This window comes from Acinonyx jubatus, chromosome D4 (genome assembly GCF_027475565.1).
Source record: "Acinonyx jubatus isolate Ajub_Pintada_27869175 chromosome D4, VMU_Ajub_asm_v1.0, whole genome shotgun sequence".
Taxonomy (NCBI): Eukaryota; Metazoa; Chordata; class Mammalia; order Carnivora; family Felidae; genus Acinonyx; species Acinonyx jubatus.
The window spans coordinates 66,723,745-66,740,952 of record NC_069391.1 but is presented as its reverse complement, the minus strand read 5'-3'; the positions used below and the strand labels follow the sequence as shown (position 1 = coordinate 66,740,952).

At 39.7% G+C, this 17,208-nt stretch overlaps 1 protein-coding gene across 4 annotated transcripts in view; it reads left to right on the top strand.

Annotated features, from left to right (window-relative positions):
- The first annotated feature begins 13,202 nt into the window (after nucleotides 1–13,202).
- NAA35 (N-alpha-acetyltransferase 35, NatC auxiliary subunit) overlaps nucleotides 13,203–17,208 on the top strand; it is a 101,075-nt gene continuing 97,069 nt past the window's right edge. The window contains exons 1-2 of one of the 4 annotated variants that reach the window (XM_027048158.2): nucleotides 13,203–13,356; nucleotides 14,214–14,342. In XM_027048158.2, the coding sequence (XP_026903959.1) occupies nucleotides 14,219–14,342 (124 nt within the window). In that variant the 5' untranslated portion in view covers nucleotides 13,203–13,356; nucleotides 14,214–14,218. Of the gene's footprint in view, nucleotides 13,488–13,566; nucleotides 13,807–14,213; nucleotides 14,343–17,208 lie in introns of those variants that run through there. The other 3 variants (XM_027048159.2, XM_027048160.2, XM_053205191.1) reach the window with 3 other exon arrangements.

The window sequence follows — 17,208 nt, the reverse complement described above, 5'->3', positions numbered from 1 at the left end:
GATTATTAATAAATTTAAAGTTGTGAAACCATCATTATAATAAAACATTTTCACCACCCCTAAACGATTCATCATGACCATTTGCAGGCAGTCTTCATTCCCACTCCCAGCTACCCCAAATCCTTTTTTTAAAACAGCTTTATTGAGGGGCACCTGGGTGGCTCGGCCGGTTGAGCTTTGGACTCTTGATTTCAGCTCAGATCATGAACCCAGGTCATAGGATCAAGCCCTGCATTGGGCTCCATCCTGAGTGGAGTCTGCTTGAGATTCTCTCTCCCTCTGCCCCTCTCCCCGCCTCATGTGCATGCATGCTCTTTCTCACTCTAAAACAAAAAAATAAATAAAACTGCTTTATTGAGATGTAACCCACAAACCGTACAATTCACCTATTTAAAGTGTATAAGTCCATGGCTTTTAGCATATTCAGAGTTGTGCAATCATTACTAGAATCAATTTCAAAACACTTTAATTACCTCAGAAAGAAACCCTGTTCCCCTTAGCAATCACCCACAACCCTCCATCGCCCCTGGATTTTTGGCTTCTTATCTCTACAGGTTTGCCTATTCTAGATGCTCTGCATAAATGGAATTGTGTGTGATCTTTTGTGATTGGTTTATTTCACTTTGCCTAATGTTTTCAAGGTCCATTCATCTTATAGCACATATCAGTACCTCATCTGTTTCTATAATCTTCCCTTGTATGGGTATACTACATTCTATTTATCCTTCTTCAGTTGATGGGCATTTTGGTTATTTCTATTTTGGGGCTATTATGGATAAGGCTGCTATGAGCATTCATGTCCTTGTTTTTGTGTGGATATATGTTTTCATTTCTTTGGGTAGAAGCCATTCTAGGAGCAGAATGGTCTCCCTATGTTTAGCCTTTTGAGGGATTTCTAGACTGTTTCCAAAGCAGCCGTACCATTTTAAATTCCCATCAGCAACGTATGAGGGTTACAGTTTCTCCACATCCTCGCCAACATTTTTTATGATGGGTCTCTTCTATTGGCATGAAGTGGTATCTCATCGGTATCTCAGTTGATTTGCATTTTCCTGGTAGCTAAAGATGATGATTATCTTTTTGTGTGCTTATTGGCCATTTGTGTATCGTACTTGGATCTTTTGTCCATTGTCAAATTGTTTCTTTTTATTATTGACTTGTAACAGTCTTTAATATACTCTGTTTACAAATCCTATGTCAGGTAAATGAGTTACAAAAATTTTCTTCCATTTTTTGGGTTGTCTTTTCACTTTCTTCAAAGCTTCTACCACTATTGTGGCACTTTACTTCATTGTGGCTCCTGTTGTAGTTGTTAGCTTGTAACTCTCTCCCTTGAAATTAGAAGCCAATTGATGGTCATATCTTTTTTTTTTTTTAATTTTTTTTCCAACGTTTTTCATTTATTTTTGGGACAGAGAGAGACAGAGCATGAACGGGGGAGGGGCAGAGAGAGAGGGAGACACAGAATCGGAAACAGGCTCCAGGCTCTGAGCCATCAGCCCAGAGCCCGAAGCGGGGCTCGAACCCAGGGACCGCGAGATCGTGACCTGGCTGAAGTCGGACGCTTAACCGACTGCGCCACCCAGGCGCCCCATGGTCACATCTTTTAGTATACCCTCAGAACCCAGATTGTTCTCTGCACATATGCACAGTATCTTTGGGGATTGAGGTCTGAATCATAGGTTCTATCATCTGAAGAATGTCAAACATCATCTCTAAAGCCAGAGATTTTGCTTTCTTTCCAAGTAAAGGCAACCAGACTCTTTTCATCTAGATAAAATAAATGGGTGAACACAATTGACTATCCACTGACAATTGTTCCCTTTAACAAGGAAAAATAGCATTGCTGTAACAGTCAAAAGTTTATAAATAAGCCCTATTCCAAAAATTCACTTGCATGGTAGTCATTGGTAATGTCACACATATTTTCTTCTAGCACCAACGCAACAGCAGTTGTTCACTTTACAATTCTGGGTCCGAAAGCCATTTGAATTTTTGAAGACGCTTCATGCTAAGAGTATACCTAAGTACATCCAAGACCAACAAAGCCCTTCGTGATCTGGACTGGCCTGGGAATTGAAGCATCATTAATCATTTTATTTCTATGGGAAAGTATGTCACACCATTGGACAACAGCATAAACATGTGTCTCCTGTCTGTATAAACCCATTACAAGCCTAGCCACTCCTGATCAGCAAGTCCGAAGTTAAAAAAAAAAAAAAAAGGATTTGGGATATAAGTAGCATTTGTCAACAAACCCCAGTAGAGATTAGTTTTCCCTAAGGATGGAATATGTGAACTGGTGTTTGGGATCCCATCCAAATACCAGTCTCAAGAAACAGTGAACACTTGAATATTATCAACGATAAAAATGATGATTGGGGTGCATGGGTGGCTCGGTTGAGCAACTGACTCTTGATTTCGACTGAAATCATGATCCCAGGATCGTGGTATCAAAAGCTGCCTTGGGCTCCATGCTGAGCATGGAGTGTGCTTAATATTCTCTCTCTCTCCCCCCCTCGGCCCCTCTCCCCTCCCCTTAAAATTAAATAAATAAAAATTTTTAAAAATGATAATCATGAAGATTATGCGGTTACATGGGCACACACTTACAAGGAGAAAAACCTAGGATGTGGTACGTTAATACCCCGTCACACTCCTGCCCCCAACAAAGGAAAACAGCCAAAAACTCTGGCAGAGGGGGAGAAAATAACTAGAAGCAAAGAGAGCAAAATACTAATAATAATTGTGTTGGCATAGAATTTCTTTTTCCTGCTTTTCTTTCTTCTGAATTACCTCTAATTAGATTTTTTAATAATAAAACACCAAAATAACTTACCTTCCTAAGTTGTAATTTCTGTGAGAGCAAGGATCTTATTGGTCTTGTATCCTGTGATGTCACCACTGCACAGAAGAGTACTCGACACAGAAAAGGCGCTTAGTAGATATTTGTTGAGTTATGGAAGTAATCAGTAAAAGTTTCAGAACCGAAAAGTGGAGTTTGGAATGCAGGACTTGATAACAAAGTAATTTTTTCTTTATATTTTTCTTATGTGGAATAAAGAGAGGCCATGACCACGTGAAGATTCAAGGAAACCTGTAGTTCTTACATGTCTATGTTATGTGGAAAGATTCCCCAATGTGGATGCACACTGCCATTAGCAGGAAAAAAAATTATGCAGAAATGAAAGTTCTGTACAAAAAAAACTAAGAAAGTCGTTTCATGTCTTGCCCCATCTACTTTAATTTCCAGAAAAGATGAGCAAATAATGAAAGAATAGTGTTCCAAACACCTTGCAGATCTCTCGTACATTGTTTGTTTCATTGCAATATGTGTGTGTGTGGAAGGTTGGGACTCATAGCTTAGCCTCTCCTAGAACCTGCAAGTTATGTTGCTTCAGATTCTTTTTTATAACTCTAGATTTTTCAACACTCATGTGCTGGCATTATATTATAACATGAACTCTATATTTCATATATTGGCATATCTGCAGAAATCCCAGTTCTTGACTGTCTCCAAAGAGAAAAAGGCTAGAACAATACTGGAAATGTTATGAATCATAGTTTGTACCAGATGAACTGTTTTTCCCCCCTACACACTTGCCAGTATATTTTATCTGGATTATTTTCAAATTATTTTGGTAATCATTTTGTAAGGAAGTTTGTTAGAGTAGATTTCATTTTGCATTCTTTAGTTACTGCATTTGGCTTTGAATAAATCTTAGTCTTAACTTCACATTATATATTTTCACTTAATAATACCAATGAATGTTATTCTCCTTTGTTTATCCTCAAGCATATTTTAAGAATAACTGGTGCAGAAAGATGGAAATATACCATTCTATAAATAACAAAGTTTCCTTCATGATTTTCTACATTTGAGTTGCCCAAACTTTAACTTTGGCAGAGTTCTCCAAGGACTCCAGATCCTAAGAGACTGTGCAGATTAAAGTAACATTTCATATTTTCTGAAAGATAAACATGATCATTTGTAGCTTTTTAAGTCCTGTTCAAGGGCGTCTGGGTGGCTTAGTCTGTTAAATGTCTCTTAACAGCAGCTCAGGTCATGATCTCAGTCATGGGATGGAGCCCTGTGTCGGGCTCTGTGCTGAGAATGAAGCCTGCTTGGGATTGTCTCTCTCCCTCTCTCTCTGCCCCTACCCGACTTGCGCTCACTAGCTTGCTCTTTCAAAATAAAACATTAAAAAAATTTTTTTTTCTTAAATAAAAAAATAAAAATCATGTTTGAAGATAAAGAGAAATTTACAAGATCATGTCTCATGTAAGTGTCTATATTTTGGTTCAATTTAGTTAGAATAAAAGTGGTTTAACATTTTATCTCAGGGCTGATAATCATAAGAGGTTTCCTATAAACCTTCAAGCACCTGAAAGCTGTTCTTTAGGCAACTGAAATTATTGTTTTCAACTACACTGCGTACTTGTAAAGTACAGAATCTGAAGCATGAGTGCCTTAATAGTTTTATAAACTCAAGTCACTGAAATGGAATTTTGAAGAGACGGGAATATAAAATAAAGATCCTTTTCCTCAAAGATGTTTAAAAATGGAGTAAGCAGCCATGAATCTGAGTGTGACAAAGTACTAGAACTTTACTTTCAGTATGAAATAGCCTTCTAGACAATATAGACAAGTGGCACTGAATAACCAAAATATCAGAAAAGTAGGGGAAATTTACATTATGTAATTTTATAATCCACTGAAATCAAGAGTTGGATGCTTAACGGACTGGGCCACCCAGGTGCCTCAAAACAGAATTTTTTTTGGTGAAAAAATTGACCAGTTCAAGAAATCTGATATCTGAAGAATATTTCTAGAAGTTGAGGACAGAGGGAAAAGGGAAGCACATAATAAAACACTAAGGTAACTCGCTAGACCTGAAAGATGTGTATTTTTACATTCAAAGGGTTCATTTAATGCCCAGAAAAATACATGAAAGTAAGAGTTATGCCTTAGTAAGTCATTATAAAATTTCAGTACATTAATAAGAATAAGATAGGAATAAATTAGAAAAAATACAAAAAAGACAAAATTAAAAAACTGGTTTTTGAAAAAAAAGGGGTAAATTGTATGAGTTAAACTTCTTACAAGCACAATAAGGAAAAAAATTGACAAGATCAGTATCACAGAGGAGAAATGACCACATCTGTAAGTGGGATTTAAAGGATTCCTGAGTGGGAAAATACTTGTGTGTCTGAGTGTTCTACAATAATGATATTCAGAATGAATCTTGAAGTTAAAAAAATAGAATACAAAACAATATGTACAGTGAGAACCCACTTTTAATAGACAAAATAAAAACCTATATATGCATGGGCAAAATGAATAAATAGTATGAACAAAGGTTTTCTCTTACCTGGGATTATGGGTGATTTTTATGTTTCAGCTTACATGCATGAATAGCTTTTTAGTTTTATTTAAAAAAATTTTTTTTAATGTTTATTTTTGAGAGACAGAGAGAGAGAGAGAGAACATGAGTGAGGGAGGGGCAGAGAGAAAAGGAGACACAGAATCTGTAGCAGGCTCCAAGCTCGGAGCTGTTAGCACAGAGCCTGATGTGGGGTTTGAACCCATGAATCATGAGGTCATTATCTAAGCCAAAGTCGGACGCTCAACCTACTAAGCTACCCAGGTGTTCCAAACTTTTTAGTTTTATAATAAGAAATCTACCTAGTGGTCACTGCAGGACATTTTAAATAAACATTAAAAAAAAATTAGGTCACTGAACAGTAAGTGTTTAGTGTAACATTTAAGGGAAGACATTTTTATTTTTAAAAAAAATTTTTTTTAACGTTCATTTATTTTTGAGACAGAGAGAGACAGAGCATGAACGGGGGAGGGTCAGAGAGAGGGAGACACAGAATCCGAAACAGGCTCTGGGCTCCGAGCTGTCAGCACAGAGCCTGACGCGGGGCTCGAACCCACGGACCGCGAGATCATGACCCGAGCCGAAGTCGGCCGCCCGACCGACCGAGCCACCCAGGTGCCCCAGGGAAGACATTTTTAAATTCCCAGTTTGCAGTGTCCACACCAACATGTTTTATTTCACAGCAACTTACTTGCAGTGTTTTATGTTATTTAAATGGCTAGGTGTCAGAAAGTAGGGGAGAGATGGTAAAGTATCCCCTGAACCGAGTAGGCACTTTGAGACAGGAAAACGAAGCAGGCAACTCCATTCAGTTTACACGAGTTTTATTCAGTGTAACTTCCTACCCGGGAGTATCGGGTGGAGGTTGATCCATGGCAGCTGCTTCATTATTCTCCAAAAAGGGCAGACCTTAGTCCACAGATTTTATAGAGGGAGGGGGCACACCGAATGGCTGTGTAGTGAGATCAAAGTGTTCACATGTGCCTGACAGGTAACCCTTAATTAGACCTTGTGGCATCTCCTGTGTACCAGGAAGGCAAAAGACTGTTATCTCTAACAGAGTCATGGGAAGCCAAAGCAGTCCTCCCCTCTACCTATCCTGACCTTGGCAGGCATTTCTAAGGTATGTATATTAATCTCCAAGGGGCCTGGAAGCCCCAAGAGAGATGAACATGAACAAGATAGAGCATCAAAGATGGCATCAGTATTGTCAGCACTCCTACACTGGGACTATAGTAACACAGCAGAGTAAAGAATATTCTTCAATGAGCTAAAGCCATTAGGGACAAACATGTGGTTCTTAATTTCTTTATTAAGGAAAAGTTTTATTATGGGAAAATTAACCAGACAAAAGTAGAGAGAATAATACTGTGAGTGGTTATATCCATCACCATCTTCCACAATTATGAACACATCTTATTTCCTCTCTCTGTTTATCCCCAACCCACAGGATGATTTTGAAGGAAATACCAGGCATCATATCTTTTCACTTATAAATATTTCAATATGGGTCTCTTAAAAAACAAAGGTTGTTTTTTTTTTAAGATTACTACAATGTCTTTATACCATGTAAAAATATTAATTTCTGGATATCAAATATCCAGTCGCTGTTTAAGTTTGCTCAGTAGTTTCAAATTCTTCTCAGTGTATTTCAATTAGGATCTAAAGTTTATCTAATTCATAAAGGTTTTTTTCCCAGTATTTATTGGTGTCTGCTCTGCTCACTTCCCTTTTGACAGAAGTTTTAGAGTTTCAAGATCTAATGGATTAGTCAACTCATTAAGGGAATTCATAAGAAGTCTACATATGTAGTTAATCCTTTTGTTAAGTAAAAAATTCACATGATAAAGTTTGAAGGAACTGCTGAGAATCATTTATAAAAAGGAATTATGAAAAGATTTTTTACAATGAAAAGACTGTAATAAGTTATGTAAGTCTTATTACAGGGATAATTGAGGGGCACCCAGCTGGCTCAATCAGAGGAGTGCATGGGCTCTTGATCTGGGGGACGGAAGTTCGAGCCCCACATTAGGTTTAGAGATTACTTAAATAAATAAATTTGAAAAAAAAAGAAAAAAATGGAGGAATTGGGCTTCATGAAAATTAAAAAAAAAAAACTTTAAAAAAGAGGGATAATTGAGAGTTGACATCTCTTTCAGATTCAGTGAACCACTCTCCTGATTTTTCTCTTGCTTTGGTCTTTATTCTCAGAGCCCTTCCATAGGTTCTCTTCCTCTACCTGATCTCAAATGTTGGGCTTCCTCAGCACTCCATTTTGATCCTACAGTAAAACCTTGGTTTGTGAGCATAATTCATTCTGGAAACATGCTTGTAATCCAAAGCACTTGTATATCAAAGCGAATTTCCCCATAAGAGATAATGGAAACTCCAATGATTTGTTCCACAACCCAAAAATATTCATATAAAAATGATTACAATACTGTAATATAATACAAAATAATAAAGAAAATACTAAATAAAAAGAAAAATAAATTAACCTGCACTTACCTTTGAAAACCTTCGTGGCTGGTGTGAGGGAGACAAGAGAGAGAGGAGGGTTATTATGTAGGAAGACTTTCACTGTGACTAACAGTATCACTGTTACCTACTGGCTCAATGGAATCTTTCTTCTTTTTGTGCAACGTTAACAAGGAACCTATCCAATGACACTTGCTTTTGCCTCCTTTTGAGGATTTCTCAGAAATGTGCCATTGCATTGATGATCACCCACAATCCCACAGCAAGAGAGAGAAGAACCATTGGCTCAGTTGTGATCATGTAATGTTCAGCTTCACGTACTACTTGTATTGCAAGACATTGCTTGTTTATCAAATTAAAATTTATTAGAAATGTTTGCCCATCTTGCAGACCACTCACAGAACAAGTTACTCACAATCCAAGGTTTTGCCGTAGTTCTCTCTTGACACCATCCTTTTATGGCGTCTCAATAATACCCATAGTACTAAGTGACATCATTGTTGATAAATTTGACTAAAAAATACTTTCATGTAGCAAGTATAAAAGAACAACCAAAAGCAAAGTAAAAAGACATATGACACACTGGTTTAAAAAATTGCAACATAAATCCTTACAAAGTTAATAGTGAGAGCTTCTTAAAAGTAGAAAAGAAAATAACCAGTAATCTACAGGAAAAAAAAGGCTAGAGATAAAAACAAAAAGATATAAAATTCACTTAAAAAGATAAAGAGACTTTCTACCTCATTTGTGATAAGAAAATGCATATTAAAACTATGCTGAGATACCATTTTTATCATGTAGCCACATGGCAAAACTCTAAAAGTTTGACCATATACTGTGTTGATGAGGCCATGGGAAAATGAGTGGTCTTGCATGTTGCTGGTGGACATTAAAAAAGGAACAAACTTGGGGCACCTGGATAGCTCAGTTGGTTGAGTGTCCAACTCTTGATTTCAGCCCAGGTCATGGTCTCGTGGTCATGGGATTGAACCCCGTATCGAGCTCTGCACTGGGCATGGAGTCTTCTTAAGATTCTCTCTCTTCCACTCTGCTCCTCGCCCCTGCTCCTGCACTCACTCTGTCTATAAAATAAAAAATAAAATTTAAAATAATGTTAGAAAAAAAAGGAACAAATTTGGTAGAAGGGTATTTGGCAATATAAAATTACAAATGCATGTATACTTAGACCCCAAATTCTGTTTATGGGATACACTGGCAAAATTGCGAAGAGACATAGGTGCAGAGCTTCTCATGGTGATGCCATCTATAATGGTAAAACCTGGAAACAACCTAAATGTCCATCAACAGAGAGCTAGTTGAATAAATTATGGTACATTCACTCGGTGAAGTTGGGGATTATTTATTTATTTATTTATTTATTTTGAAGTGATCTCTACATCCAAAGTGGGACTCAAACTCATGACCCCGAGATCAAGAGTCAGATGCTCTTCCAACTGAGGTGTCCCTGAGACTCCACTTTTAGGCTATCAATCCAGGACACAGCCATATCGGGAAAAAAGACATATACAATATACACACATGTGTTATCACCTTAATATTAAATTATGAAAACTGGATGTTTATTTGAAACTATTCTGTATTGAATTTTCTGTTACTTAAATGCTGTTATTTAAACAAAACTACAGGACTAGTTAACAGTGGCAATAAGGGATGGATGGAAACAACTAATTAAAAATGTGTGAGAAAATGTATTTATAATGACACATTACAAGCATTTTACAGAGGATAATTATACATTATCCTCTAATACAGAAGTTTACTTTAACTTTTTAAATAACTTTTTATTGGATTTCTGTGTATCATTTTACTTTTTTCTTTATACAGAGGTATAGTTGATACACAATATTACATTAATTTCAGGTATACAGCATAGTGATTCAACAAGTCTGTACATTATGCTATGCTCACCACAAATGTAGCTACCATCTGTTCTCATACAAAGCCATTAAAGGTATCATTGACTACATGCTGTACCTTTTCTCCCCATGAATTATTCATTCCAAACTGGAAGGCTGTATCCACTGCCCTTCACCCATTTGGGCCATTCCCTTGCCCTCTCCCCTCTAGCAATTGAGAGTTTGTTCTCTGTGTTTATAGGTCTGTTTCTGCTTTCTATTTGTTTATTGGTTTGTTTTTTAGATTCCACATGTAAGTGAAATCACATGGTATTTGTCTTTCTCCATCTGACATATTTCCCTTAGCATAATACCCTCTAGGTCCATCTATGTGGTCACAAATTATTTTTATAGCTGGGTAATATTCCATTGTGTGTGTGTGTGTGTGTGTGTGTGTGTGTGTGTGTGTATCACATCTTCTTTATTCATTCATCTATAGATGGATACTTGGGCTGCTTTCATATCCTGGCTATTGTATAACTATGTATTCTTTTTTAAAAAATGTTTTAATGTTTATTTATTTTTGAGAGAGAGAGAGACAGAGTGTGAGTGGGGGGAGGGGCAGAGAGAGATGGAGACACAGAATCCAAAGCAGGCTCCGGGCTCCATGCTGTCAACACAGAGCCTGATGCAGGCCTCGAACTCACCAACCACGAGATCATGACCTGAGCCGAAGTCCGACACTTAACTGACTGAGCCACCCAGGTGTCCCTATACTGTATATTCTTGAGATACATAAGACTTTTAAAAAGGAGAATTAAATACAATAGAACTAACTAAACTGATTTTACCTATACTTAATAAAAAAAATAATGCCATGTTTCTTTCTGTCACATGGAACAGTAGGGTATTTTTACTCCGTTTCCTTTTTTTGAAAGCATTTCTCTGAACTGCCTACAGGCTTTAGGACATCCTTAATTTATTTTATGTAGTGATAAAACTGGATACACTCAGACATAAAGGTCACTTTGGTAGCTCTGCTTTTATCAAACTGATGCTACACTGGTTCCTTGTATCAATATAAAATAATCATATCAAGCTAAATTTCCTTTCAATATTAATGTTTAAGCATGGAATACTTAGGATTTTATGAGTCAAGATTTAGTTTCATGGGAATTTGTTTCCAGCTGGCCAAATTGCTCATCTACTCTATATTTGTAGACATGTTTAGGTAGACAGACTATTTGTTGATCGATTACATTCATTTATTCATCATGTAGTTTATCTAATGTCTAAAATATTCATCATTTTTTAAGCCTGTGAGGCATATGGGATGTCATCATAAATTAAGCCTCTCAGGGAAAATCATTTTTATTTTTATTTATTTTTTTTAAAAAATATTTATTTTTTGGAAAGCTCAATGGGGGAGGGGCAGAGAGAGAGAGAAGAGAGAGGAACAGAGGATCTGAAGCAGGCTTTATGCTGACAGGCTTACAGGAGGAAACCCATTGTGGGGCTGGAACTCAGGAGCCACGAGATCATGGCATTAACCAAAGTCAGCTGCTCAACCAACTAAGCTACCCAATTGCCCAGGGAAAATGGTTTTTAAAGAGGAGAGGTAATTAGAGCTTGTGAAAATTAACTTGAATTTCAAGTGAATTACAATTTTAGTAAAGAAGTTAAGAAAATCCTTTTTCATTTGGCTGCCTTGTTCTGGTGATTTTTTGTTGTTGTTTTGTTTTGTTTTTGAGTTCTGAAGCAGTCTTATTTCAAAACATTGGTAGGGGGTTTTTGTTTTTCTGTTTTCTTGCTATATCAGTTTTTGTCACAATCTACACATAATACTGAATAACTCAGATGCAGTCAGTTCATCCTTTTCTAGATTTCTTATGGCCTCTGCAAAGTTCAGCAAATGGTTTTGGAGAAACAGTATAGATTTTCTTTATTGTAATTGTCCCTTATATTTTCATCCTTAGTGCCTTTAGTGAGAACCTACTACCTGCCAACCACCACCCTAAGTGAGGTGGATATAATTTTGTTCAAAACTGGCAAAGCTCCTGCCATTATAAAACTTATCATTCTGTAAGAGACACAAAGATTACTTTTTACTTTTTTAAAATGGCTACTGGATAGTGGCTACTATAATCAAGAAACAGAACATTTCTATCACCTCAAATCATCTAGCCCTATTCTAGTTAATCCTTCCTTGACATCTGGGCACTCAATGCTCTGTTTTGTCAGTATAAATTGCATTTTTATTTTTAAGAGTTTCATATAGGGGCTCCAGGGGGGCTCAGTTGGTTGAGCGTCTGACTTTGGCTCAGGTCATGACCTCGCAGTTCCATGAGTTCGAGCCCTGCGGCGGGCTTTGTGTTGACAGCTCAGAGCCTGGAGCCTGCTTCAGATTCTGTGTCTCCCTCTCTCTCTGCCCCTTCCCTGCTCATGCTCTGTTTCTGTTTCTCAAAAATGAATAAACGTTAAAAAAATTTTTTTAAAGTTTCATATAAATGGAATCATATTCTTTTGCTTATGCTTTTTATTTCCTTTGCTCAACATAATTTTTTTTGCGATTCATGATTTTGCATGTCAAGTAGTTCACCCCTGTTTGTTGGTAATTATTATTCATTACATTGTATGGATGAGCGGTAAGTTTATCCATTCACCAGTAGATGAACATATGGGTTTCCAGTTTTGGATTATTAAAAATGAAGCTATGAAATGTAAGGTACAAGTGGACACATATTTTCGTATTCTTAGGAAAATACCTGGGAGTGGAATTGCTAGATCAAATGGTAAGTGTATGATCAATTTTCTGGTAAAAGACAAACTGTTAAAAGTGATTGTACCATCTTGCTTTCTCGTCGGCAACAGGAGAGGTCCAGTTGCTCCAAATCCTTGTCAACATTTGGTGTCGTCTTTTAAATTTTGGCCATTTTAATGGGAATTAAATTAGTGGTAAAGATGTGCTTCTTACTCGTGGAAGTCTACTTGCATAATCCCACTTTAAAACTGATCATTTTGTTAACTTTAAGAAAAACGTAAAATATTTACAAGTCTCAAAGAAAATGGCTTGACTCTAGATATTTCGTTTCTCTTTTCCCCCAAGAAACCTCCAGGCTCTCTAGGAAACATAAATCCTGTGTCAGGAAGCACTAGCTCGATGAAATTCACAGCCAGGCTCTTCCGGCGTGGCCACAGCTGCTAAGGTCTACAAATATTGTCCTTGCTTTTTTCCCCCCCCTTAGCGGTACCTTTCTAAAAATATCCCACGGAGCCCGTCTGGGCCAGCTCTGAGACCACCCCCTCTGGCTCCACCCCTCATCGGGACCCGCCCACTGCCCGGGACTCGGCTTGAGGCAGAAGGAAGGTAGCTTCCGGTCTCGCGATTGGCTCTAATCCCGCGAGAAGAGAAGTCGGCTGCCGTCGGCGGCGGTGGTGAGGGAGGGGGTGTGGCCGGGGTATGCGAAGTCCCCAGGAGTGAGGGAGAGGGGGCGGGGTCGCGCGCACCCGGCGTACGCATGCGCGCACGCGGCCGGTCGGGCAGGGCTGAGGGGAGGGGGCGGCGGCGGCAGAGGCGGCGTCGTTATTTCCGCGGTTTGGACGGTGCGTGGCGGCGCGGGCGGCCACGGGAGAAGTAGGTAGGGACCGCCAGCGCAGAGCCATTGAAACTCCCTCCCTCCAGTGTTCTAGAGTCGCAGCCCCCCGTGCGTGTGGCAGACCCTGGGACGCCAGGTCACCCTGGGGCCCCGGCCCTCCCGCCGCGCTTCAGGTAGGAGCTGGAGGCTCTCCCGAGTCCGCTGCCCGCCGAGGCCCGGGCCTTGCCGGGTGTTGCCGGGGCGACGACCCGGCACCGGGCGTGCCCGCCCTCCCGCGCGTCGACAGCTCTGCCCTTGCTTCCGTGCCCTGTGGGGCCGGGGCCGGGGCCGGGCCGGGCTGACCCGGGGAGGGCGGACGTGGGGCGGGTCCCCGCCTCAGGTGCGCCGCCACCCTGGGCCGGGTGGGTTGGACCCCGCGAGGCGCTCCCGCACTCCGTGCCCACCGTGCGAGGCTATGCGGAGGTCCAGGTCGGCCCAGAGAGTTCCGGCCAGGTGAGGGACCACCCTGACTTGAGTAGTTGCCTCATGGGCTCCCGGGCTGTAGGAGGGACTGTGAAGAGTGTCTTGGCCATTTGTGGCCAGTGTGGAAAGTTGAAAGCTCTGGAGTTGGTTCTGTTGGGGCCAGTGGTGGGGCGGCTTGTGATTTTTCTTCTTAGATAGTGGGAAGGCAAACTCTTAGAGCCCTGGTAGGTGCTGGACTATTAGTAAATGAACAGCGATAGTGTCCGTGTAAGATAGTTGCATTAAGGTATTTTTTTTCCAGTACCATCTTCAAACTCGGATGAGGTCTGGCAATTTAGTAAGACTTCCATCGAGTACTTCAGCAAACACACAAGGATTGCAAAAATACCCTTGCCTTGAAAGCAACAATCTCTTTTACACCAGTGTTAATTTTATAGGCATTATGGTCATGAAAGCTTCTGTAGAAGATGATGATTCAGGATGGGAGCTCAGTATACCAGAGAAGATGGAAAAAAGCAATACAAGCTGGGTGGACATAACCCAAGATTTTGAAGAAGCTTGTCGAGGTGAGTTTGAATTTTTGGATTAGAAGCTCAAAATCTGGGAAAAGATAAAATACAGTCTTGATTGTGATTTGTGGACTAACTCATTAAATGTAAGGAAATCAACAGGTAAGTGTGCTTTATCAAGTTTGTTAACCACACGTATTCATTCTCTACCTTCTGATTTTAACTTTCATTCAAAGCCAGTCGGTATTTGATATCGCATGAAATACAGATGTTGAAGCAATTTCTTCAGTTTGTCTAGCTTTAAGTAACAGAGTGGAGAGTACATGGCAGTAATTTCAAACTGTGGAAACATGAGTTGTATGGAACTAAAGATGTTAGTATTGTATGTTTGAGGTTTGTAAATGATCGAATCACATCATTCCCTGTTTAAGAGCCTTCAGTGGCTTCCTGTTCTGTGTAGAATAAAATCCGTATTCTGTCCCCATGGCCTGTGTGTCTGGTGCCTGCCTACCACTGACTTCGTTTTTGTACCACTGCCCCACTAGCCTCATTATGTTAGTCACAAGGTCCTTTTTATGTCATTAAGTACACCAAGGCAGTTTCCCTTTGGACGTCTGTATATTTCCTTTTCTATGTTTTAAACTCCTTTGCTTCCAGGTCTTCACGTAGCCAGCTCCTTAAATGTTACCTCTCCAGTGAGGATTTCTCAAAACAACCGGTCTAAGCAGAGTTAGCCCCATTCTCTTCTGTACAGCTCCACCTCAGTTGAATTACTTGTTTTATTTTTATCGTAATGCTTAACCTACTGTCAGAAACCGTCATTTTCAGTTATTTCTTGTTTATTGTCAACCTTCCCCACTGGAATGTAAGCTCTGTGAGTGCAGAGATCTTGATGTAGCCCTAGCACACAGAACATTTCCTGGTACATTGTAATAGTTTAATAAATGCATAGGCATAAATGATGAGAGAAATGAGCATACTTGTTGTCTGAGAGGAAGGAGCCTTAGGGAGAGACTGAAAAGTGAAAGAAACAAATGGTAGAGTGAGAGCTTGAATTTGAAGAGGATGAGATCAAGAACATGGTAGGGAAATTAACTTTTGGGTATAGAATAAGGACATACTGAGACAGGAGGAACTGAGGTTAGGATTGGTGAAGAAACATATTTCTAAGTGGATGGTGAGACATGGTGGAGGGATGCACACCTGGACGGCTTCTGTTTTGTTACTGAATGAGTTGTTTCTCATGCTGGTGAGGAGGAGTGTTTAGTGCTCTTGAGAGGAAGAGTAGAGACTTGGAGCAGCTGAAGGTGGAAAGAGAGCCAGCTGAATATAAGCAAAATGATAAATCATGTGCCTGCCCATCCACTGTTTCGAGATACGTGTCCAGTTAAAGTATGCGTAAGTGAGATAGTGGAAAGAACATTACACTGGGACTAATTGGGGGACTGCTCATATCTGTGTATCCAAGGGAGAGAGAAAGAAGTCTAAGTTACAGTGTAATTGTTGTACCTAGAGATCTTAAACTATTAAGTGGATCATACCCATCATTTTGCACTGATTATTTATTTATTTACATTTATGTATTTTTGAGAGAGAGAGGCAGAGCACAAGTGGGGGAGGGGGAGAGAGGAGACACAGAATCCAAAGCAGCCTCCAGGCTCCGAGCCATCAGCACAGAGCCCGAGGCAGGGCTTGAACTCACAAACCATGAGATCATGACCCGAGCTGAAGTTGGATGCCCAACTGACTGAGCCATCCAGGTGCCCCTGCACTAATTTTTTAAATGATCTATATTAGAGGGCTGTCATTCTGAACCTAAATGGGAAAGGTTTTATGAAGTTCATAAGGCATGAGTTGGGCTTTAAAGGAGTGATCGAGTTTCTATAAGTGGATGGGAGGGAATTATTCTAGACAGATGAACCATTACAGCCAGAGTTTAGTGAGAGTTTGATGTTTGAGGAAGAATAAATAATTTCGCTGCTTCATGGAAGAAACCTTGAATAGGCAATATGGTTTAATACCTGTTTCAGTGGGGATTGAGAGGGGGTAGCATGTCATTTTGTTGCCAACCTCAAACCATTCTGTTAAATCTTCCATAATTAGCTCTTGCTTTGTCTCAGGAGGCACAGGTGTGAGGCATTCTTGAACCTAAAAAGTTAATGTAGATTTAGGACTTAAAGGCTGTTGGCAGTTCTTGAGCCTGTGGTATCAATAATTTGTTTTCTCTTCCTGAAATAATCAGATTCATGATGTCAATTTATTTTTGTATTTATTTAATGTTTATTTATTTTTGAGAGAAAGAGAGCTCACGTGAGCATGTGCATGTGGGGGAGGGGCAGAGAGAGGGGAGGGAGAATCAGAAGCAGGCTCAAGGCTCCAAGCTGTCAGCACAGAGCCCGACGTGGGGCTCAAACCCATGAGTTTTGAGATTATGACCTGAGTTGAAGTTGGATGCTCAACCGACTGAGCCACCCAGGCGCCCCTCAGTTTATTTTTTAATAGAGTGTGTTGGGGGAGAGAAGCAGGGTAGAGGGAGAGAGAGGGAGAGAATCTCAAGTAGACTCCACACTTAGTGCACAGCCTGAGGGGGCTCGATCCCACAACCCCAGGATCAAAAGCGGGACACTCATCTAACTGAGCCAGCCAGGCACCCCCATGGCGTCAATTTAGTTTAGACTTCTGTTCTAGCAACTTTCAGAAGACCAAATTTAAAACAAATATTCTTAATACCTTTTAACTGTTGTAGTGGTCTCTTCAGTAACACTGTGATGGCATTTGGCTAAACTATGGTGATTTATTTATTTATTTTGGTACTGAGAAAACAATCTGCATAGTGATCACAGTGTTCTTCATGCACATTTCTACTTGTTCTTTTAGTGGCTCGTCAAACTCCTCTGGATCAAATTGTAACTTTCATCACTTC